This window comes from Macrobrachium rosenbergii, chromosome 4 (assembly GCF_040412425.1).
Source record: "Macrobrachium rosenbergii isolate ZJJX-2024 chromosome 4, ASM4041242v1, whole genome shotgun sequence".
Classification (NCBI taxonomy): Eukaryota; Metazoa; Arthropoda; class Malacostraca; order Decapoda; family Palaemonidae; genus Macrobrachium; species Macrobrachium rosenbergii.
Genome location: NC_089744.1, coordinates 30,919,702 through 30,945,734, shown reverse-complemented (window position 1 = coordinate 30,945,734; position 26,033 = coordinate 30,919,702). Strand labels below are relative to the sequence as shown.

At 39.9% G+C, this 26,033-nt stretch overlaps 1 protein-coding gene across 2 annotated transcripts in view; it reads right to left on the bottom strand.

The window, feature by feature from the left end:
• Positions 1-1,183: 1,183 nt before the first annotated feature.
• Zw10 (Zeste-white 10) overlaps positions 1,184-26,033 on the bottom strand; it is a 116,929-nt gene continuing 92,079 nt past the window's right edge. For both annotated transcript variants that reach the window (XM_067092873.1, XM_067092881.1), the window contains 5 exons: positions 23,695-23,870; positions 7,035-7,244; positions 5,429-5,566; positions 3,117-3,250; positions 1,184-1,567 (listed from right to left, as the gene is read on the bottom strand). In XM_067092873.1, coding sequence (XP_066948974.1) covers positions 1,331-1,567; positions 3,117-3,250; positions 5,429-5,566; positions 7,035-7,244; positions 23,695-23,870 — 895 coding nt within the window. In that variant the 3' untranslated portion in view covers positions 1,184-1,330. The remainder of the gene's footprint in view (positions 1,568-3,116; positions 3,251-5,428; positions 5,567-7,034; positions 7,245-23,694; positions 23,871-26,033) is intronic.

The window sequence follows — 26,033 nt, the reverse complement described above, 5'->3', positions numbered from 1 at the left end:
CTTCATTTGATGCCCTTTCTCTAAGATCTTTCTGAGCCTTCCCACTGGCCTCTCCATTACCCATTCCTCTATTTGCTACTTTTCTCACCAACTGTTCCTCTCCCCTCTACTCACGTGCAAAACTTCAGAATCAGTGAGACGTCAATCTAATTCTCAGCTTTAGTATACCACACCTCAAAGCAACTGAGTAATTCAGAATCTCATCTTCCCACTGGACTCCAGCCACGAATCTCTACATTTTGGAGTCATGCCTGTTTGAAATCTGTGAACATTGGTGCAGTTTTGATGTGTGCCACAGGTTCTTTCTGTTTGTCTATGCAAAACTTTTATTCATCCTGTAAGTTGCTGGTCTTCTTACTGGCCACTCCATACCAGCTTTACAGTTCTACATGCTGTCAAGGTCTGTCCTTCTATGATAACACTCCACTGGGTTTGTTTGGACACTTCTGGCAACAAAAATCCCTTATTCATTTCATATTTTATAATCCTGAATATCACATGGGACACCATCTGTTATACTCCTTATACAGTACTGAAGTAGCTACCTAACTATCTCCTCCAGCATCTACATAGCTGCATTCCCAGCCAACTTTTTCCATAACTTACTTTCCCATCACCATAAGCTTTAGATTTCCTTATGTTTCCAGTCCTATTCTTCATTCTATTGTCTGATCTTGTAAACATTTATGAGACATCTTCTATATAGAGCAGCCTCATGGGAGCTACTTTTCAGCACTCTGTTGTTAAACAAAGGATGCAAACATTTACCTCTAGAATTTCTGATACATTATAGATATTGTACAGTGCTTTGATATAATAATATCATTACTTAAGTGTCTGTCTGGTAATGTAGAATTCAGTAAAGTTGATGTAATTGCTTAAGGTGACTGTTTGAAGCCTTCTCAACATCCATAAATCTTTAGTAAAATCCCTGAGCAACACAACAGAGGCTAGAATGAGGAGAGGCACAAAGACCTTACATAAAAAGAAGAGACCAACAATAACGAAAGTGCAAAAAGCACAAGCGATGAATGCACAGACCAATGAATGGTGGGGTTGAGACATGTGAAGGGCCAAGATCATTTTGATAAACATTTAACCTGGAGTTCACTTTACTGTGCATCAAAGCATAAGGCTGGGAATGGTTTGCTCTTTTATGTGCAGGACAAGGAAAACCACATGCTGTATTCATTAGCAGCTTTATTCTTTATAGAAAACCAAGAATTATCTCATTTGAAAAAGATTAATCAATCAATTTCTAGCTATAGTAAAATAAAATTACTATACACAATCAGACAATTACCTTAGGTAAAGATAAGAAACAGTATAGCTATTTGATTTTGGCTAAAACATGAGCCCTTTTGTCTGTATTTTGAAAAAGTGCTCTGATAAGCTGTTTGGCTTCATCAGGTGTAAATTCGTGAGCAAGAGGACCTTTCCCTTCAGCCCAGCGATCCAGTATTTCACGCAAGCTTGCTCCTAATACAATTATCAATTCTGAAAACTTTCCCCATAACTTCACATAACAGACTACATCATCTGCTAAGGTTGCAGATTCTCCTTCAACCTGAAATCACAAAATGAATTTCTAAATTCTCAGAATATGATGAACTTATTAGTAAACACATCAATACTTCATCAGCATAAAATCTGACAACAGTGTATCACATTTTGTTATTTCCTTAAAATTTCCTTCATTTACATGCATAAGCAAATTAGTTTTTTCCAGGAAATGTGAGTTACAGCATGCTACTCATCAATGTTGAATGACTACGTACAAGTTCCAACAATTTCTTTTTGTATATTTGAACATACTGTATATATACTTTGGTACTCTGGGCAGAACTGATTAAAAATGGCTAGCTTTGATTCAACTTTGCCTAGAAAAGACTTATGAAAGCAATTTCAGAAGAAATAATAAAAGGGAGTTAACAGTAAAGTACAGAAAAAGACAAAACTCATGTTTTCTAGGGAGACACAGCAATGGACTACATCACTGAAAAGATAGTTTATTACAAGGGAACATGTACTCCACGAGGCATTCTTTCTGGTTCAAAGAATGCCATATTCCAGCTACTGATTTGATCTACTCTAGTTATCAGATTCATTCTTACATAAACTCTGCCATTTATGAAACATGATGGGTTTTAGAGATATTAAACAATTGCTGATTTGATATGGTCCCAGTAATTTCAACTTTGGTTGCTTTGGACAACTTTAAAGAAAAGGGAACAGGTTTTGAAGATGGGTGGTGACAAAATACTGAGCCCTAAGATTTATGGCTGGAGTGCAGTAGCACGTTCATAGTGCAAATGAAGTTACAGGCAGTCCCCGGTTTACGACGGTTCCGCCACGACGCCCGAGGTTACGACGCTTTTCAAATATATTCATCAGAAATTATTTCCCGCTTACGACGCATGTTCCGGGTTACAACGCGTCGTGCGCCGATCCAATGGAAGAAATATGGCCCCAAAACGGCAGAATAATCATAATTTGAAGGTTTTTTTGATGTAAAACTCAATAATAATGCAGTTTACGTCGTTTTCAATGCACCCAGAGCATTAAAAGTAAGGTTTTCTTATGATTTTTGACGATTTTCGACAATTTTCTGGCTTACGACGATTTTCGGGTTACGACGCGACGCAAGAACGGAACCCCCATCGTAAACCGGGGACTGCCTGTACTGTGAGATGTAGCATCCATTGACTGGAATATGGACAAGAGACCTCAACATTTTTTTTATTAATAAGCAGTTTCAGAACATCAATGAGGTGACATTTTCAACGCATGAGGTCTACAATGAGGTGGTTTAGACATGAGATGAGGAGTGAGGGACAGTGAGTCAGAAAAGTAATGGACATGAAAGCGATATGATACAGACCCATGAGCAGGCCCAGAAAATTATGGGAAATAGGGGCATAAATAAAGACCATCAGACCAGAAGGAAATTTCGGCAGAAAGTGCACAAGACATATACACTAAAATTACTAAAGATGATGATAAATCTGAAAAGACTTACATCATCTGAAATATAACTCTGATTTATCTACAAATACCACAGCTTAAGCTACAAGGACAAAATTATTCATAGAGAAGTCAACAGATGTATTACTTACTATGAACAAAGCTGGTACATTATCCTTCAGGAGATTCAGCAAATTGATAAGAGCTAAGGCACAGTCTGCGGATATGTCTTCCAAGCTCACCACACGTGTTATTACCTCCTCAATAACAGAACTTATCAAGACACCTGAAAGTTTAATAGATTTACATTGATTACTGGTTACTACTGATTCTTGTCCTTCCACTAATGTTTACTTAGACTAAGTGAAAGATATATAAGCTATTCTACTATCCTTTTACTTCTGATAAAGCTAACATTACGGTAAAGAGATTCTATATAGAAAGGGAAAGTGCAAAAATAGATAAACATTATTTTAATAAGATTAAGCACAACTGCACAAAGAACAGTATAAGTTCAGAGCATGAAAGACTCTTATTAGTCGACAATGAGACCTAGAGTCCCAAAAAGCAAAACTTTCAAAATAAGTATCAATTAGTTTTAAGGAGAGAGAAAGCAATTAGTACCCAACATGTAACTGGAAGTGAATTTATACAAAGGGAATTACAGTAATAGCTTATTTCACTTGATCAAACCTGACATTTCTCTAAGCTAAAAGGCAAAGAAAACAAGAGATAAACTACATTATTTAGTGCCATTACGACACATTAATTGCAAACATCTTTGTTTAATGAAACTTATTAATGTTGATAAGTTAGAGACGATGAAACACTTAACTTTGAAGAGCAAGAACCTACAATATGACAAAACCCTCAACATATTTCTGTAAGGCTCAGGGGCTGAAGAGGCAAAGTCAACTGCAACTGACAGTTTATATAAAAGCCAGCATCTGATCTCAAATGGAGCATTTTTTCAGTTCTATGAAAGACTTTTGTTTGCTTCAGCCATCCAGGAATAGGTAAAATCTTGCAAGATTCTTTTTTTACTGGCAGGCATCACAATAACATACAAATCTTCTCCAGTCACCGTTCCTTTATGGCAGGAGTTCTCAACCTGGGGTACGCATACCCCAGGGGTAAGTGACAGGTTTCTCAAAATACTTCGGTTTTGAATAACTGCAAGCCTGTTTGTAGAAAGTGGCCTACATGTACTTTGTCAATTACTCAACTGTAAAAGATTCTTTCGACAGTTTGTCATTGACCAGATTGTGGTCAAGAATGGCAAGTTCTTATTCTGCTTTAGCAAAGAAATGCGTATGGAACCTTCTGATGTTTCCCTCTACATACCGCTGTGAGTAGGGAGTCTCAGCACTGTGCTTGATTAAAAACAAGTTACGTTCACGTCTTGCAGTCAAAGACGACATAAGAGCGGCTCTTTCAAAGGCCGTGCCGAGGATTGACTTGTTGGTAACAAAGAAACAGGCCCAGCCATCTCACTGAATTAGTCTATACTTGTATTTTAATGCAGTCACACACACTAACTTCCCTATGAGTAAGTAACTAGTTATTAATAATTAGTTGCAAGGCTTAACAATCAGCATTAGTTTGCAGTCAGTGGAACACAATGCCTTCTTAATACTATTTTGTTATTTTTTTTCATGCTAGTGACGCTAGTCACCCACATGGTAATTTCCCCATGAGTAACTAGTTATAAGCTATATATAGCACCACTACCTCACAGTCACAGTTACTGGGAAAATGTGTCTGATTTAGTTCTATTTTATTATTTTTATATGCGATTCACAAACACAGTGACTTACCTGTCACTGTTACTAGTTACAAGTTGCAACTAGCTGCAAGCAACACTAGTTCACAGCCACAATGATCGAAAACTGTCTGATCTAGTTCTGTTTTAGTAAATGTATTGCATGCAAGCAGCCAGTCACATAGTGTTTCCCAGTGAAATACAAGTTCCTATCAACACTACCTCATCAACTGAAAATTTGTCTGCTCCACATATATAACACAATTTAAACTTAACTAAGTAAAAAAACCATGCATTTCTTTTTACGCTTCCTGATGCTTCATTGTTAGTAAGGGGTACGTGATCAGTACTGAAAGACTTCAAGGGGAACATAAGATTAAAAAGGTTGAGAACCCCTGCTTTATGGTGACTGGAAATATTTCCAGCAATTGCTCTCTCATATAAATCACTGCAGGATAGTTTTTTTGTTAAGACTTGTTCTGAATAGATTTAGCTAAACCATCCAAGGAGGTAAAATTCCTCATAAACATGGCCACAACTAAATCTCTCATGGCATGTCATTTGTAAAAATAAGAGGTTCATAATTTGCATAAGCCTTTGTTCACATATATAACAGCACTTTTAAAGGCTCACTAAAACAAAAATCAATTTTACATGAGATTACAGTGCATTGTAATAACTATATACATCTACAGTACTTACCCATAGCTTTGGTATAGACAGAACAAGGAAGAACAGTTTGCCAAACCCGATGCAACAGCTGTAACTGGTGAAGGCACTGTCTCATGCCCTGTTCTGCTTTATTGACACCATCTATATTACAGCCTATTGTGTCTAAGCCTGAAAATAAACAAAAATTGTCTTTATACACTGAGAAAAACGGATACTGAGTTACATCCACCAAAGGCTATGGTTTTCTTTTTTGTTTTGTTTTTCTGGACCTTTAAATGTGAAGCTTGTCAAAGGTGGCCTCCATCACTCCTATGGGACCATTATTATCAAAACCTCTACCTCTAAGACTCTTTAAGAATGTATCTGTGGATTCATCTTCTCATAGACTAGGATTTTTCAGGCTACTGTGATCATCTGTCAGTGACCCAAAATTAGAGTTTATGGCAGTAATTAAATTTCCCAGGATACTATGTGATTAGTTCATAAATGTTTCACAAATGTCAGTTTCTTTTAAACTACAGTGGGATGGCAGACCTCAATTTTCAAGTCATGAATTCAAGCAATCTCTCAAACACTGAGGCGTTCATCATGCTGTATCTAGTCCGCATTATCCTCAGACTAATGACCAGGCTGAAGAGTCTGTGAAGAATGTTAAATACTTATCTATTTACTTATGACAACTGCTGTTGATGGCAATCAAGTCTTCTGAAATTCACCAAAAACTTTGCCCTCATCCACTTCCGTCAGCAGTTCCCTTACTAATTGGCAGCTGAATGGTAACCATCAGTGGATAAGCATGATGCTAACCAACTTTTGGTCTGGGAAAAGGCAGAGAGATACTCTGATCATTCTCCTCGCCCTTTAACTCCCTTCAAGAAAGGTATTCAAATTCAGATCCAAGGTCAAGTACCAAAATGAAGGGACAAAGTGGGTCTAACTGTTGGTACTGGATGTTACTGGGACAATCACATCAAATAGACAAGTGGCTGCACATGTTGGCGTAACCAACCGATTCTTAAAGAAGTAATCGTTAACAACGTTGCCCTGATTATGTGCAAGTAGTCTATGTTGTATATATATTTCCAGAAGAAGGGAGATGAAAAGATTCTATTTGCTTGTTTCTGCCAATTAGGCTATTAACTCTACAATGGTTGTTTGGCTTTAGGTTTGCTACTGTTACTCCAGAAGAGTTCCAATTTTAGAATTACTGCCTATAATGTTTGGTTTATGTTTAGTTTTCCTGCAGTATACATAGTACTTAATAAAGGGAGTACAATATTTGCCTGTCATTAAAACATACCAATATGAGTTATGAAGAGATTGCATAGCAAATATAAGAGTATATACATATCACGATCTAGCATTTCTCACTCCCTCACCCTGAAACTGACTAAGTGTCTAACTAATCTCTTTATCAAGTTAGATTTTACTGATTTTAATAACAAAGAGTTGCAGTATGCCTTACTAGTACCATGAAGCTGGTATATGAACACTATCACATACAAGCTAACATCAGCATGTGAACTAGAAAGGAGTAGAGTAGAGTAGAGAGAAAACTTAGTCATTATTGTAAGGGCTAAGTTATAAAGCTACAGTAAATCAAAATATAAAATAAAGACACTGTTCTTGAACTCACCACATGATTCTCTAAGGGTATCAATAAGGGCTGTGCGATGGCCTTGCAATGCCTTTAAGAAAGTGGTAGTTGCCATTTTCCGTAGCTCATGGCCAAGGTCAACTGTTGTTAAGATGCTCTCTCTCAAGTCTTGGGGGAATTTGTTTTTGTACTGATGTCCTAAAAGCAAAGCATGATGACCCAAGTACATGCTATTATTGTGGATTACAGCTGCAAAAAGAAAGAGAAGACATAAAGAATAAGATAAAATTCAAATACAATAAAAAGCAATATAATAAAATATTTCATTTTACTAAAAACTTCCTATGTTAACAGCAAAGTAATAGCCTCCCAAGAAGTTTCAGCAATACACATAATTATATGTAACTCAATACTTACTTTGAATATTGACACAAAATTTTCACTCTTTCAAGCACAAAAAGAAGTCTTAAAATGACATTTTTATTCTAAAATAATGTTTAACACATACTTACCTGTTAGTTACATATAGCTTTAGTCTTTGACGCCACGCAAAATTTCAAAACGCATGCAGCGCCAGTCCGAATATCGGGTGATCGCCTTTACCTGCCCTCTGTCGGGTACTAGGAACTATTCCAACATGCTTCAGAATAATTTGCCTACCTGTCCCCGTGGGGGAGGAGGGTGGGTTTGATATGTAACTAACAGGTAAGTATGTGTTAAACATTATTTTAGAATAAAAATGTCATTTTAACACATACAACTTACCTGTTAGTTACATATAGCTGATTGACACCTTTAGGAGGTGGGGCAATGACAGCTAAAAAGAGTTGTTGGAAACATTAAGGTTATTAATGTAGAAAATTTCTTAGTTCCTCACCTGCTAAGGTAGCTGATTCCACAGTTACTGCCTCAGTAACCTGCTATCCTCAGAGCAACCGCGGGGTATAATGACCTGGTCGCAGATTGCTTAAGCTGGGTATCAGTCACCTAGGACATGGCCGTGACAATACCACAAGTATGCCCTGCTCAGGCGCAGCACAAACATCATGAATTACAAAAGGGTCACCCAACACCAAAGAAAAAGTATAACCATAAAAACCAAAACCAACTGTGGGGTAAAACTAACCAACACTTACCCTCACAGACAACCGTGAAAAACCTTCACACTCCAAAAAACAAGTAAGTAAAGGTAGGTTAATCCTCCTTTACCCCTTTACCCATTACCGTGCCAGATACAACAAAGGGGCCCTAACGTGCTGCACTCGTCAAACACTGTCTGCACTTGCGAGAGATAATGCAAAGCAAATACAGACTTACACCTCCAGTAGGTTGCTTGCACAATATCTTGAAGGAGAGGTTCCTTTTATAAGCGAGAGAAGTAGAGATAGCCCTCACTTCGTGAGCCTTCACTTTACACATTTTCAAATCATTCTCTGAAATATTGGAGTGAGCTTCAGAAATCAGATTTCTAATAAAAAAGGACATGGCATTCTTGGACATTGGTCTAAGAGGGTTCCTGACCGAACACCATAAGGAATCTGAAGGACCCCTAATATCTTTAGTCCTTCGCAAATAATATTTCAAGGCTCTGACTGGGCAGAGGAACCTCTCCTGCTCCTTACCTACCAATTCCGACAGACTCGAATCTCAAAAGAGCGAGGCCACGGGTGCGAAGGGGTCTCGTTCTTGGCCATAAAAACAGTTTGAAAGAACAAATTGCTTTTGAAGCAGAGAATCCTACTCTCTTATCCAAGGCGTGGATCTCACTGATTCTCTTAGCTGTAGCTAACAAAACTAAAAAGAGGGTTTTCCTCGTAAGATCTCTTAAAGAAGCAGAATCCAGGTTCAAATTTCTCAGACATAAGCCACTTCAGGACTACATCAAGATTCCACGAAACAACTTTAGCATCTGACCTCTTAGAGGTACCGAAGGATTTAATAAGGTCCGTTATATCTTGGTTATTAGAGATATCCAAACCTCTGTGACGAAAAAACAGTAGCCAGCATGCTACGATAACCTTTAAGTGTGGATACAGAAAGGTTCTTATTCCCGAGGAACAAAAGAAAATCCGCAATCTCGCCACCGAGGTTCTGGAAGAGGAAATGTCATGATCTTTGCACCATGAACGAAACATATTCCACTTGGACTCATAGACCTTGATCGAAGATGGTCTTCTGGCTCTATCGATGGATTGAGCCGCTTTCTTCAAAATCCTTTGCTTCTGAGTAGACGTTCGATAGTCTGAACGCAGTTAGCCGCAGACTTGACAGGTTTTCGTGAAATCTCCTGAAGTGGGGCTGTCTGAGTAAATCTACTCTGTTTGGAAGGCTCCTCGGAAGTCGATCAAGAGATCCATGAGAACTGGGAACCAATCCCTGGAAGGCCAGAAGGGGGCTATCAACGTCATCCTGGTGTTGGAGTGGTGCTGAAATTTCTCAACACTGCACCTAACATCTTGAACGCGGGAAGGCGTAAAGGTCCAGACCCGACCAATTCAGTAGCATTGTGTCCGTCTGGAAGGCTGCTTGGTCCGGGACAGGAGAGCAGAAGATTGGGAGCCTGTTCGACTTGTTCGTCGCGAACAGGTCTACCAGAGGTTGACCCCAAAGTCTCCACAGCGACTTGCACACTTCTTCGTGCAAAATCCACTCTGTGGACAGAACCTGGTACTTCCTGCTCAAGGAGTCCGCTCACGTTGAGGGCTCCCTGAATGAATCTCGTTAGGAGCAGAATCTTGTGCTTTTCTGCCCACAAAAGGAGGTCTCTTGCTACCTCGCTGAGGGAGTAAGAATGAGTGCCCCCTGTTTCTTTATATAAGACAACGCTGTGGTGCTGTCTGAATGAACCAGAACTGTTTGTCCCTGTATCTAAAAGGTAGGAAGTGTACGAGACTCAGGTGGATTGCTTTCAACTCCTTCTTGTTGATGTGCCATTCTTTTTCTGTCGCATTCCACAAACCTGAAATTTCTTTTACCCCAACGTCGCTCCCCCATCCTACTTCTGACGAGTCTGCAAACAGTTCGTGGTTCGGGTTCGACGGAAAAGAGAGAGACCTTTCTCTAATTTTCTTCGATCTAACCACCACCTTAGATCCTCCTTGATACGGTCCGAGATTGGAAAGGAGAAGGAGTCTGGAAGCGTTTTCCTGTTCCATTGCTCCCTGAGGTAGAATTGAAGGGGGCCTCATGAAGTCTCCCAGGAGACAAACTTTCTATTGACGCCAGAGTTCCCAGGAGGCTCATCCAAGCCTTTGCGAACAGGTATCCATATCCAGAAAGTTCTGGACTTTTGGGAGACAGTCCGAGATTCTTTGATCTGACGGAAAAGCCAGAAAAGGAACTGTTTCCAGTCTCACTCCTAAATAAATCCTGGATTGTGAGGGAGATAGGTGAGACTTCTTCCAATTGATTAGAAGTCCTAGCTTCTGTGTCAAGTCGAGAGTTACTTTCAAATCCTCCAAGCACTGAGACTGAGACTGGGAAACGAAGGAGCCAATCGTCTAGATAGAGAGAGATCTTTATTCCTCTGAGATGAAGAGCTTTGGCAACAGTGGACATAACTCTTGTGAATACTTGAGGGGCTGTGGACAGACCGAAGCACAGAGTCCTGAACTGATAAGTCTTCTCCTGGAAAACGGCGAAGAAACTTCCTGGGCGCGGGATGGATCGGAATGTGAAAGTAAGCGTCCTGCAGATCTATTGAGACCATCCAATCCCCCGGACGAAGAGAATTGAGGACGGATTGCGCTGTCTCCATCGAGAAACTGGTTTTCCCACGAAAAGGTTGAGAGAACTCACGTCCAGGACTGGTCTCCAGCCGCCTGAGGCCTTTGGAACAAGAAAAGGCGGTTGTAAAAGCCTGGAGAGTTGACTTCTTCCACGATCTCTATCGCTCCTTTTAAAAGCATGGAGTCTACTTCCGCACTCAGAACCGAGCATTTCTCTAAGTTGCTGGAATATGCTGTCAAAGCTAAAGGTTCTGTTGCAAGAGGGGGGCCTCTTGAGGAAGGGGATAGAATATCCTTCCTTTAGCACGGACGTGGTCCACTGGTCCGCTCCGATCTCCTCCCAAATTTGCCAGAACTGCTGAAGTCTGGCTCCTACTAGTGCATGGAGGACATGCAGATCACTTTTAATTGAGGGTTTGATAGCCCTGGAGACAAATCTTGCTTTGCCCCGAAACTAGATCCTGTACGGGTGAGGGGCCTGCCACGAAAGGGCCTATTTTGATTAACTAGAGGACGAGTTTGCGCTGGCAGAGAAGGTTGAGGAGCTTTTGGTTTACGAGAGGATTGCGCCAAAAGGTCCTGTGTGGACTTCTGAGTAAGGGATTTCGACACTTCGGCCACAAGTTCTTGAGGGAAAAGGTGCTTCTTATCCAGAGGTGCGAAAAGAAGAGCCGATCTTGAGTCCTAGAAACTCCACGAGCGACAAAAAGAGCACCAAAGTTGTCGCTTATAAGAACTCCTAACGTGAAGATGGAGGCTAACTCAGACGCACCGTCACGAATCCCTTTATCTAAGCAGGACATAACAGAAGAGAAATCATCAAATGCGCTTGAAAGACCAAAAGACTTTACTTTCCTACCCAAAGCGCCAATAGTCCAGTCCATAAAACTGATGACTTCAAAACTCGGAAAACGTTCTTCAAAAGGTGGTCCAACTCTGAAGGAGAGAAGAAAATCCGAGCCGAGTTCATCGCAGAACGACGAGTAGAATCAACGAGACTGGAGAAGTCTCCCTGAGAGGAGGCAGAAGCTCCCAGAGAGAAAACTTCCCCAGTGTCGTAGCAAGCCTTCTCTCTTAGTAGAAAGCTTGGAAGGAGGGAAGCAGAAAGTGGTTTCCCCTGATCACGCTTTGTCTTCCAACCAGGAGTTCATTTTCTTTAATGCCTTCTTAGCTGAAATAGAAAGCACTAACTTCATAAAGGAAAGAGGTAGGAGGCTTCGAGTCTCTTCACGCGACTGAGAGAGAGGGGAAGCCGGAGCCGAGGTGCAAAATCCTCAGGAAAATTATCAATAAAGAAGCGAAGAAGCTTCTTATAATCCGAGCGAGAGGAGTCTGGTTCTTTGGTCTACAGGAAACTCTTCCACAACTTCTTCCTCAGACGAAATAGGAGAAAAACCTTCCGCTTGCACACACACATCCTGTGAAGGAGGAGTAGGAGCCTGAATAAGAGCTTGAGGAGGAGCCTGAGCCTGAGTAGGCGCCACAAGAGGAGCCTGAACTGGCGCCACAAGAGGAGCCTGCGCCACAAGAGGAGCCTGAACTGGCGCCACAAAAGGAGCCTGGGATGGCGCCTCACCTGGCGCTACCTGAGGAGCTTGAGCCTGAGAGAGCGCTAAATCTTGAGGGAGCGCCTGAGCCTGACTAGGCGTCGAGCCTGATCCTGAGCCTGAACCAAAGGAGGATCAAGAGACACAGATCGAGGAGGAGCTTTCGTACTGGGCGCCCGAGAGCTCGAGACGAAGGAGGAGGCATCAAATACACTTCAGAAGGCTTTGCTGGAGAAGAACCAGGCCTTCCGAGCCCGCCAAGAATGCTTCCAATTTTCTTGTGCATCGCTCGAAGAAAGTCATGAGTAGACGAGGATCCAACTGGGGAACGATGATCAGTAGAGCCAGGATCGTGATGAGGAAGAGGCGCAGAAGCCACAATAGGCTTACGTGAAACCAAAGGAGAAACACCGGGAACGCTGGGCAATACCGAATGGGAAGTCTTATACCTCTTGCGCACATGAGCCTTGCGCCTGGGAGAAGATTCTTCTGACGACGAAAAATCTCTCCGACTCTCCCAAAAACTACAGGAAGGCTGTGATAAGCGAAATGGCTTCTTCTTCTGAACCGCTGAAGGCGAAAGATTCCTGGACCTCTTCAATGGTCTAGACTCGCTGAAATCTCCAGCCTCTGCAGGCGAATCACTGGAGCTTGAAGAAAGACACTTCCTGAGTCGCCTTTCCAACGGCGCCTGAAACAGCCTGGGAAACAACAGGACTGTTCGAGGGGGCGGCTGCTCGTGAGCAGACCCCACTCGCCTCCCTTGGACTTTCAGCATGTCTTCTCCCAGGAGCAGGGAAGCTTGACAGAGGCTTAGGTCTAGGAGAAACGAGTAGGCCGAGCAACCACCTCCTCCACCACACTAACACTTTGCATTGCACTTAAATTATTCACAATATCTTGGAAAGAATCCATACGCTCATGAAGGGATTTCACGTTAACGCCAATATCCTCCATGGCGCCCACAATAAGGTTAAATCTGGCGTCCATCTGGACTTGATACTCAGACACGGTAACGGGTTCAGGGATATCAGAGTCAGGAATAGGAATATTAGTAGCCACGGGGATATTAATAGAAGTTTCCTGCATAGCTAAGGGAGATTCCAGTTTCTGAGAGAGAGAAGAAGAACTTCTAGCTAAAGCTTTCCTGGCTCTATCTTTCTCAAGCTTCTTTACATACTTAGATAGAGCCTTCCAATCTTTTTCAGTCATACTGACACATTCATCACACTTCCTCTCATATGAACATTCCTGACCTCTACAAGCCACACAAATTGAATGAGGATCAAGACTAGCCTTGACCAACCTCGTCTTACAGCCTTTGCTGCATACCTAAAGGTATAAGACCCAGAATCTGACATAATTATCAGAAAACCTGACTAAATAGGTGACAAATAACTGGCAAAGCCGCAAACCAACAAGAGAGTACTTCACCAAGTGAAAACAGCTCGATGTAGGCAGATACAATGAAATTTAGCCGAAATACCGACAACAATGTCGCCGTGTGACGGCAAAATTATTCTGAAGCATGTTGGAATAGTTCCTAGTACCCGACAGAGGGCAGGTAAGGGCGATCACCCGATATTCGACTGGCGCTGCAACGCTTTTGAAATTTTGCCGTGACGTCAAAGACTAAAGCTATATGTAACTAACAGGTAAGTTGTATGTGTTAAATCATTGGTTTGGAATAATGTAAAAGAAAAAGCATTTCTGTGCAGTATGTCATGTTTGAATGCCATGCCACCTGAAGATGTGTCAACATCCAGAAACATAAGTGCAGGAGTATAAATCAATTGCAGTACTTCTAGGAGTAGTAACACCAACCATTAATAATATCTAGCTCCATCCAAGCATGAGTCTATAATAGATGAGTATTAGTAACCAAGAAGTATGACCACTGACTGTTGTGTTCACAAACGGTGCCATGAGTGCTGTAGTGTCTATGAGTACAGGATTTACAGGCTGCTCTAGGAGCCAAAGCCCATGTCAGCAAGTGGCTGGTTTAACCTAAAATAATAAACTACAATGTGGCATAATCCACAGCACATGTCCTTAGTCAGAACTTTTTCTTCTTGGCTTGTAGTAAGTACAAAGGGATAATTCCTCAAATCACAAAACAATCACTCTTAATTCTGTAATAAGAAACACTGTCACCACAGATGGGTACCTCAATGAGGCCAACACTAAAGTGGTTCTGGAAAACTTGCAGCTATGCTATGTCTATATCTAACCAGCTACGGAGGTTAAATCCTTGTCTTACCAAACTGATGTAAAGTACTGGATACAGAATGAGATCCTACCAAGAATCATGCAAAAAAGACATACATATAGTAACCAAGAGGAAAAGAGAATTAGAAAACACTGAAGAATAGCTGGAAAACAACCAAATATACATGAGACATAATATTTGAGAGAAGGGAGAGGGTAAGTGAATTTCATGAGCTAAACCAGGCAGTTGACAAATTAACAAGCACACTGCTGTGCTTTATAACAGTAATAAAGCTATGTATCCTGCACTGATAATAATACAAGCTAAAAATAAATGTTTAACATTATTTATATGTTTACTGAGAAAATACCTACATCAAATGAAGCACACAGTGATTGCAAAACCCACTGGCTGACCAAAGGAAACAAGAATACCTGCACAAGGTGACCACAGCACATTGGTATTCACAGTGCTTCCTACAGGAGAAAACCTCACAAGAGACTTATTAGGGAACAATTAGTCATGGAGATGACAGGAAATTGTACTGGGAATTCACAATAAAAAACAAGGTAAAGTAGTAAATAACTAATGATGAAAAATAGGCAAAACATCACAGCAAGGATGGCAAGAATGGTATTAACCCCCATGTATTATGGCCAGCCCTATGAGAGCTGTTAATCAGCTGTGGTCTGGTTAACTATTTTAATAATAATAATAATTCCATAGGTAATGCCCACGGCGCTCAAACATTGGCAACATATGCCCACTTGCTAGAGTACAAGAAAATCAATGACAAGCCTTGGCCTCTATTTCTGCCAAGATAATTCACCATCCAGCCTAGTTTCTACATCCACCATTAAAACTACCACTGCTTTACTGTGTATGAGTAAAAGGGGTAGAAGAAGAAAAGCTAAGTCAAGAGCTCTATCATTCCATGATGCCTGCAGCCTCCATTATAGGACCCATGATGATGACAACATTAAAAGTACTGTACCTCCGATCACCACAAATTGGTAGAATAGTGTCAACCCACCCAAAGACATGGAGAAAGAGGAACCACCACCTGGGGTGCTGTTCTACCTACTTGAATGACTGTCTAGGTAAGGAACTTCTTTCAAAGTGTGTCTGAAAAAGCTGCTGACACCAAAGAGGCAAATTTAAACTGACAGGACTGCGTGAAGTTGACAAGGATACTGGTCTTATCTTGTCTACAGATTAAATGAAATTCCAGTGACACTGAGTGAAGTTTTGTTTTCTATCAACAATAAACAATAAAACTCTACACAATATTTTGTCATCCTTCATGTACCTTCTATTTGTCTACACATATTGTAGGGAGTTAAAAATGTCATACAAGATGACAATCTTTAGTATAATATACATAACTAAGGAGTGTGGGAATAAAGTATCTATTTTTCAAAGCCAAGCTTGGTGTAATTTTACAAAAAACAGGTTTTGACATAGGAAAAACTTATTTTTGGTAGTCGCTGTTGAGTCCTCAAGAAGTTACCTCCCATGGTTTACCAGAGCTCCATGGTGACCAAACTAATATCAAAGGATTCTCTTCTAGTTGGTCTTTTGGCCAGGTATTGTGTCGTAATGATTAACATTATAACACATGATGGAGTATATAATGGACTCAAAGATAAGAGGGCACTTTCCCTTATCTTCAGCAAAGCTGAACCCAGTTTTTCCAACATCAAAAAAACTTGCAAGAAAGAGAAGTGACTATTGCGCATGCATTTCCGTCCTCTTCTTTACAACCAGGCCGTTAAAAGACCAAGGAGCCATTACTCTCTGTTGGTCAATGCAGGTTGATCCCTTGCCCAAATCCCATGCCTTTTCATCAGGAAAGTGGGAGGGTTTTGAGGACTCAACAGCGACTACCAAAAATAGGTTTTTCCAACGTCAAAACCTGTTTTTCCTATGTCAAAACTTGTTTTTTGATAGCGCAGTCGCTGTTTCATCCTCAAGGAGCTTTACAAAGAAATTAACAGGTGAAGAAAAAGGCTTAAGCTCTCGCTTTTTAATCCCAACACCCCAAAGGAAATAACATTTCCGGTCCAAGGGCAAGCCACAAATTTCAAGTCCCATTTTTTATTCTAAATACTCTTCAGGTTTTGATACCAAGGAACAAGAAACTATACACGAACTTACGTTTTAGGATGTAGTTCTACAGTGGCTTACCTAAGCATGCTGGGTTTGGTTGTTGTACTGTCGCCCCTCTCCCAGCAATAGTTAGCATACTCACCGTCAATATGACCCCTGGTTTTCTGCTGCAGCACCTAGGAGTTAAGACTAAGTATGCCACGTACCGATACATAGTGTAGTCGAATTTGTTCGAGCATGTGGCAATAATTTAACTGGTGACCACCTTGTACATTCAGAGACTTCTTCAAAAGAGACATTTCTGAAGAAGGCCAAAGACGTACTTACTTTCCTGACATCATGTGACCTATGGAAAGAGTGTGGATTTCCCTTTTTGATGAGAAACACTACAATCATTCTCAGTCTTTGTAGGGAGAGTGGTTAGTTTGTGCTAGGGTGTAGGAAAATAGGACCTTCTGGGGTGTTTGCCGTGACTTCTAGGTAAACCTTAAGTGCTTGAACCGGGCATAATGTCTTGTCTGCTAAATTGAATTTTCTTATAAGAATGGATTTCCTTTTTAAAGGATCCATATTCTTGGCCAGGAATGATGGGCCAGGGGACAATAATAATTGATGGTCAGTTATTTGCGTGATGCATCGTCCCCATCTAAGACAGCCCAGTTCACTAATACTGTACGAGCCCCTGATGCTAATGCAATCAAGATGATTACCTTTTGTAGCCTGTGCGTTGTGGTTGTATTGGGTCCACTGAATTGAGGGGTTGATAAAAGTCTAAGCACCTTGTTCAGGGACCAAGTAATTGGAAGCCTTTCGGGAGTGGGCCTTTGTAGAGCAAAAGAATGCAGAAGGGAAGTGACAACCTCTATACTGGGGTCAATCCCGAATCCATAAAGCAAGGGTTTCGTTAATGCAGCCTTGTATGCCATGACTGTTGTAACTACAAGGCATTTGTCTTCAAAAGGGTATATAAGAAAAATAAAGTTTCTACAGAAATCTAAACTGGGCTCTCAGTATGGATATAATCTAACCATATCTTCCATATGGACTGGTAATGCTGGATAGATGTCAGTAATTTTTGCACTTGGTACCTAGCAATGTTGAGTGGGTAATTATCAAGATAGATATTTTTTAAAAATCTATACGTGAAGGTCTTGCCTTAGAAAGGAGAGACTTTCCCTCCTACTGTCTGGGACAGAACAGCAGATGACAGTGGAATTGATCTTTTTGTCCACTGTTGAGGTAATAGGAACCAATGCCTGTTTGGCCAATTTGGGGCTATTAAGTATACTATTCCTACGAAGGTTAGAAGTTTGCTCAAAACCTTTGAAATCTGGGAGGAAAAAATTATCGTCCTCCCCTTATTCCAGTCTTAAGGAAGGCATCTCTTGCTGTTGCTTGACTGTCCAGGTTTGGAGACACATATATCAGGAGTTTGTAGTTCTAGTATGTAGCCAACAGGTACACTTCCGGCTGTGGAAGCACATCGGCTATTGTTTGAAAAGAGTGGTTGTCCAACATCCACTCTGTTGAGGCTGTCATTTTCCTTAATAGAGAGTCTGCTATTACAATGAGACCCCCCTGTGAGGTGAACTAAAGACATGTGCCACTTCCATGCTTCCGCCATCCGAAGTATGGCTAACATTACCATATTGAGAGGACGTGAATGTGATCCAGACCTCTTGATGTAGGATATTGTGGTTATGTTCTCTGTAGGATATTGTGGTTATGTTCTCTCTCTTCTGGAAGTTTGAGTTTTTTTGAGAGACAAAAAGGCAGCCATCAACTCCAGGAAATTGATATAAAAATTCCTGAGTAGCTAATCACCTCCCTGCCACCTGACAATCCTTCCAATGTCCTCCCAACCTGTCCACAAGGCATCTGTGAGTTTGTCACTCATACAGATGGAGGAGTCAGGGTGACCTGTTTCACCAGAGATTCCTTCCAAATCTAAGGCCGAAGTATCTCCCCAACTCTTTTAATCCTTTGATGAGATCTGTCTCGCATCTTTTTTCTTGCATGTTCACATTTTTAGTTGCAATCTATGTATTGGATCTATTACTGACGAGAACTGCAGCAGGCCCATCATACATTCTGATTGCCATCTGGAAACTCTGGGCTGTGCAAAGAACCTTTTGAGGACTTGCCTTATTCTGTTTTGAGTATGATGGAGAGAGACAACAGGCCGTGAAGAGTATCCCAACACAGTCCCAACCACTGAAAGTGTCTGCTGGGCACGAGGCAAGATGTTTTCAAATTTATAATAAAATCGTTTGACTGTACTGTAGTCTGTTGACCATTGCTCTTAGGTTTTTCAAGCACTCTTTTCTTGTGGGTCCCCAGATCTTTTTGTTTGAGTTCTCGAATGAATACCGTTGCTAGTTTTGAAAAATATTCTTTAGGCAATGTTTAGCCTAAAGGACATGACTTTGAATCTGTACATATCTTTCCCTATTCGGAACCTTAGGAAGGGGTGGAAGGGAACAGCTATAGGGATGTGCCAGTGTGCATCTTTCATATCCATAGAAACTGTCCGAGTCCCTTTTTGAAATGATTCAATGTACTTAGGCAACGGTAATTATCCAAAACTTTCGGCAAACAATGTGCTTGTTCAATGTTGATTGGTTGAGGATCACTCTTCTTTTGGATGAGTTCCTTTTGAGGACGCTGAAGAGACATAGTTGGCGGCGAATATATGCAAGTTTCTCTATAGGCCGACATTAACAGGTCCTTCCTGTACATATAAATAATACTGTCCCCCCACAGGGAAAACTTCCATTGTCTGTGATGTCATTGAAGCTAACCCAGAACCAATATAATTCCTCTTGGTATCTGCCTCCTCCTCTGCCTTCACCTTTGATAAACATTCCAGGTGTTGTTTTTTCCTTTTCCCCCCTATGAGATGGTTTTGGACCTTGTGAAAAAGGATGGCCTTGAAGTTGTTGTCCCTTTGCAGGGAATTGTCCCTTCTGACCACCTTCCTGTTTTTTTGAAAAAATTTTTGGGGGTGGCTGAAGGCTTATATGATTTTTGATCGAAGTGAGCCTTTTTTGGGGTTGGGTAAAGGGAAAGTTTGGTTTCTTTGTTTCCTGAATTCCCCTTTTCCCAGAAGAGCATACACTGCAATTCTGTTGGTGGGCATGCTCCTTGAGTTGAGCCACAACAGACTCCTCAAATAGGTCCTTACAGAAGGGGTTAGAATGTAATAATGCAGTGACATTGGAGAGTGATTTGATGGAGCTCTCCAATGCTTCCATTCAAAATTTTATGTGCCATTCTAGGAAGTCAAAGAGTGCTTTTCATCGGGTTCTCATGCGACTTTTGGCCTCAGCAGCAAAAATTATCCTGGGATGTTCTGGAAGCCTTAAGATGGCAACTTCCAGCAAGGTGGTAGAGGTTATAGTGCTAAGGAGTCGGAGCCTGGCATAAAATTCTCACGAGGCAACTTGGTGAGCAACTTGGGTCTTATTCAAAAAGGAGTAGAGATCCATTTCACGCTGACCTGGTAAAGGGTGATTTCTTTAGTTTTTAATGCTATAGGCACAGGTAAGAAAACCATTTCCATTTAAGTGGTTTCTCCAAGTCTGGTGAGGATGGTACCAGGTGCCATTCTATATTAAGGAATGCTGCCGTTTGTAAATTCTACATTTACAACTTCAATCATAGTTTTTCTCTTATTAATTACCTACTTGCCACTGGGAGAGAAAGTGCACATTGAGGCATCTCGTCAAAGATTATCAGTATCATCAGGGGTCAAAGATTATCAGTATCATCAGGGGTGAGTATTGGAGCCCCTATTATGTTTTGATCTGAAGTTCTGTATTCCAAATTGACCCACTGTTGTTTCTAGTCAGAATTCTAAAATCAGCCCTTGTTTGGGCAGCATTTGTATCTACACTCACTTTTCGGTTACAGGGTGTAGTACTTTTACACTTTGGTGCGTACATGACTGAATGACTTTGCTTTTCAGAGTCATGCTTTATGTCCCTTATATATTGCCGTTCTGTGGCAAGGGCATCTTTGATGGTACTCAATTTCCTTACAGAATTGACCAAATGGCACAAACTGTGTATCCCTTTAGGGGTACAGGTCAATAAAAACTCAATTTCCTTGCCGCAAACTGTCTATCCCTTTTGGGGGAGCTTGCCATAAACTGTGTATCCCTTTTGGGGGAGCTTGCCATAAACTGCGTATCCCTTTTGGGGGAGCTTGTGCAATCTAACTGAGCTTCAGCAACTAAACTGTAACTGCCTGTTAATCAAGGGGCAGAAGTCCTGGGCAAGTTACTTCCAAAGTAGACATTTTAGTCTGAGTTAGGTGGATCCCAGTATCCCTTTTGGGGGAAAGATCCTATTTAGCAATAATAGCTGCATGGGGAATAGAACTCCTTCTGGGAGGTTTCTCCCATGGCTAGCTTAAATTTATGTCCCTGGGCCTTCTGGATTCAGCAGGGCCATTTCGATGGCAATGTTCCATTCATATTTTTTAAATAAGAATATGAACTCCTTGTAAAGATTCCTCACTTCCTCCACGGGGTTAACCTGGGAGGTATTGGCGACTGATGTTAATGAGTTTTGGCCCAAACACTGATGTTGTTCGGAGGAAGGGTTAAACATCTGCTGCCGGAGTTCTGCCAAAAGATATAATCTCCCCCTTCCTCACCCCTACTGAACCCTAGGCTTAAAAGCTGTTTCTTTCTTAAAACTTGTTGCCAGGAGCATACTACAGATCCCGCCCAAATCTGGCGACCAAGCAAATTTTCCTTTTTTTTTTTACAAGGACTATGCTCATGGCAGGTGGTTATGGGCTGTACCCACTGGCAAAAGTGAACCGAGCAATTTGCTACGGAACACTTGAACTGAGGATCCTGCCTAATGGCGGCCCTGTAGTGATATAAAGCAAGTTGTTATTAGAAGCTAGTTAGCATTAATTGTTTTTAAGTGAGGGACACTTCTGTAGTTCCTCGTATAGTTTCCATATTACAGGTTGATTACAATCGTGCAGTTTTAATACGTTTAATTAAATATCTATGTTAAACCCTCTAAGGTTTAGGTTAGTTTTCATACCTGTACATGGCTGTATTACTTATACACTGTTAGTTCTTTTGCAATGGCCAAATGAAATTTTTAATTCCAATTGTCATGCCATTCAGACTAACTGCTATGAACTAATTTGTTTGACTAACCAAACTACTGTTTTATATAGCTTAGGGTAATGATTCTAGTATAATCTACATTAAGCTAAGAACAGAGGATTTCTTAGAAGGTTCTTGCTTAACCTATTCTAGGCTTATTTACAATTTAAAAGATATAAACTTTACAGAAAATATTTCTCTTATCTGTTTTTCTGTTTTATGTGGCCGAGACTACCTTTTCATCTGATATTCGGCCACCACTGTTTTAGGCTAACAGTAGGATATTCCTTATAAGGGGGTTCCTACTTAATATTGCTAGGCTACTGCCTGTTCTAGATTTATAACCTTCAAGGATATAGGCTACACAAGACCCTACTAGCAGTAACCTTACAGATATGCTACCGAGTCATAACAAACTAGGTTATTTTATTTAGGCTAGGATACTGTTTATATATAATCCTACGCTTATTTGTTCTTTCTTAACCTAGTATAGGATATTGCCTAATCCAGATTATTATAAAAACAGAAAACTTACTAATATGTAACCTTATAATTACTCAACTATCTGTCTAACCCAGTTGGTTATTTATATCCAATCCTAGGCTATTTCGTTTAATATATAAAACAGTAATCACTTATGTGTAACCTTGTAACCTGGTTATAACTTACTCTAATCTAGGCTACTGCCTAATCTGGATTATTTAATTCACACTTAAGTGTATCGGTTACATAAACAAAACACAATTAGCTTACCTTAGTATGTAGCTTAAGGCTAGGTTACCATCTCATCCAGCACAGATTACAATTTCATCTAGTCCTAATTACATGGTCTAGGCCAACAATTTAGTCCAAAAATGGGATGTTTCATGAAAAGTTACCACTTAACTTGATATAACGTAATGCCTAAGCTAGTCCAGGATTATTTAGCTCATGCTTAAGTGCACAGGCTTGTATAAAAGGGAAAAAATTTTATACTAATATGTAGCCTCATTGTTAGGCTATCGATTTACTTTGCCCAGATATTGTTATTATCTGATCCTAGGGTCCTCGGTCTAAGCTAGGCCACTTAGGATACGTAATCCAAGGACATAGGCTACAGACAACATTCACTATTAATCTAGTCTGAATTATTATCACTTACTGCCTAGATTATTGTAGACATCATATAATCTGAAAGGATTTTCCATATTAATAATAAGTTGTGGAACATATCTTTTAGTTGAAACATTTAGTTAGAATTCAAAACAATTTTCGTTTTACAAAACTAGGTAGGCTAGCAATCAATGAGCTGGGTTCCAGCTTTAACACACAAATTATATAAATTCCAGAGGTTTAAAACTAAAACTTTTACCTGGAAAGTTAATACTGAGCACCTAGCTTGCTATTTTTGATGTTTCCACAATCCTCGATACTAAAACGGAGAAAAAAAGTTAAGAATTTTTTTTGGAGCGCTGGTAACAACGTGAACAGTTCGCTTTAGACCAAACAGAGAGTAATGGCTCCTTTGTCTTTTAACGGCCAGTTGAAAACAAAAAGGCAGATGCGCATGCGCAATAGTCACTTCTCTTTCTTTGCAGGTTCTTTTGATGTTGGAAAAACTGGGTTCAGCTTTGCTGAAGATAAGGGAAAGTGCCCTCTTATCTTTGAGTCCATTATATACTCCATCATGTGTTATAATGTTAATCATTACGACACAATACCTGGCCAAAAGACCAACTAGAAGAGAATTCTTTGATATTAGTTTCGTCACCATGGAGCTCTGGTAAACCATGGGAGGTTACTCCTTGAGGACAAAACAGTGACTACGCTATCAGAAATAGACTATATAATGAAATTACAAATTCACATGGGCTAGAGTAATTTCACTTATATAGTTCGTACTAGTTATGAGTATGGTTTTGTATATGAATGACTGTATATTTCACTGGGTGTAACTCAAACAATCATTGTAAACATAGTGGATATACAGTCATACCTGCTTGCTGAGGTAATGTGGCTAGAGAGTAAGCATGTGCAGTAGGCACCACATGGCAGTATAAGGACAAAATATTTCGCACAGTGTAGAAAAGTCGTCCAGCATGCTGCGGTGAGCTTGTGCATGCTTCTTCCATTGTTTCGTATATCAATTCTACAAGGTCACACATAGAAGCACTGAAAAAGTTAACGCATAAATATGAAAAACAGCAATATAAAATCACTTAACCCTTAAACGTCGAGCCTCTATTTACAAAAGTGTCTGCCATATGCCGGCGGGGCTTGGGAGTTAGCGCCGAAGCGGAAAGAAAGTTTTTTTTAAAAAATCACAGCACACTTAGTTTTTAAGATTAAGAGTTCATTTTTGGCTCCTTTTTTTCTCATGGCCTGAAGTTTAGTATGCAACCTTCAGAAATGAAAAAAAATATCATTATCATATATAAATATTGGAATATATAACAGCACAAAAAAAAGTCATATATAATTGTATACAAGGAGCAAAACGGTTAAAGCTAATAAGCTATTTTTTTTGTTGTATTGTAAACTAAATTGCGATGATTTTGGTATATAACAAATTGTAAAACGATCAAAGCAACACAGAGAAAATATTATCACAAAATGATGCATGAATTAATTAACGCTCGGACGTAAAAAAGTTTTTCAAAAATTCACCATAAATCGAAATATTGTGCTAGAGACTTCCAATTTGTTGCAAAATGAAGGTAATTGATTGAATATTACTAGAATGTAAGAGTTTTAGCTTACAATTGCATTTTTCGACCATTTCGGTCGAGTCAAAGTTGACTGAAGGTTGAAATTTCGGCACTTATCGTGATTTATATGAAAATATTTCAAAACTGATAAAAGCTACAACCATGAGTTATTTTTTGTTGTATTGTACATGAAATTGCACACATTTTCATATATAAAACTTTATGTAATGGCTAATATAAAACAGTGCAAAAATTGCAACAAAGTGACTAAAGAAATTCTGAGATTTTCAGCAGAGTTAGCACGTGCAGAGGTAAGGAAAAAGTTTTTTTCAAAAATTCACCATAAATCGAAATATTGTGCTAGAGACTTCTCGTTTGTTGCAAAATGAAGGTAAATGATTGAATATTACTAGAATGTAAGAGTTTTAGCTTACAATTGCATTTTTCGACCATTTCGGTTGAGTCAAAGTTGACCGAAGGTTGAAATTTTGGCACTTACCGTGATTTATATGAAAAAATATTTCAAAACTGATAAAAGCTACAACCATGAATTATTTTTTGTTGTATTATACATGAAATTGCACACATTTTCATATATAAAATATTATGTAACGGCTAATATAAAATGGTGCAAAAATTACGACAAAGTGACTACAGAATTTCTGAGATTGTAAGAGCCTGACGCCATCTCTTCCAAACACGTGTGTGTTCGTGTGTTCGTCGTCCATCGGAGTGGCGAGACGTTTGGTGTCTTCACAAACAGAAATATACACACAGTTTGATACAGAAGATTCGTTGGAACATTACGAGTACATGATTAGAATGCTTGCATGGCAATGCAAGTAGTGGCGATTGTACATACATCAAGACAACAATGGTTAGGGAGAAACAGACAGAAATATTGTATGGCTGAAATCGCATTCCTTTAGAGAAAGAAAACGAGATGCTCTTGTTGTCTTGTCCACTCTGATGGACGACGAACACACACGTGTTTGGAAGAAACGGCGTCAGGCTCTTACAAGATTTTCAGCAGATTTAGTGCGGACGTAAGGAATGTAAGAGTTTTAGCTTTCAATTGCATTTTTCGACCATTTCGGTCAAGTCAAAGTTGACCAAAGGTTGAAATTTTGGCATTTATCGTGATTTATATGAAAATATGTCAAAATTGATAAAAGCTACAACCATGAGTTATATTTTGTTGTATTCTACATGAAATTGTGCACATTTTCATATATAAAACTTTATGTAATGACTACTAGAAAACAGTGCAAAAATTACGACAAAGTGACTAAAGAATTTCTGAGATTTTCAGCAGAGTTAGCGCTGACGTAAGGAGAAAGTTTTTTTCAAAAATTCACCATAAATCGAAATATTGTGCTAGAGACTTCTCGTTTGTTGCAAAATGAAGGTAAATGATTGAATATTACTAGAATGTAAGAGTTTTAGCTTACAATTGCATTTTCCGACCATTTCGGTCAAGTCAAAGTTGACCAAAGGTTGAAATTTTGGCACTTATCATGATTTATATGAAAATATGTCAAAATTGATAAAAGCCACAACCATGAGTTATTTTCTGTTGTATTCTACATGAAATTGTGCACATTTTCATATATAAAACTTTATGTAA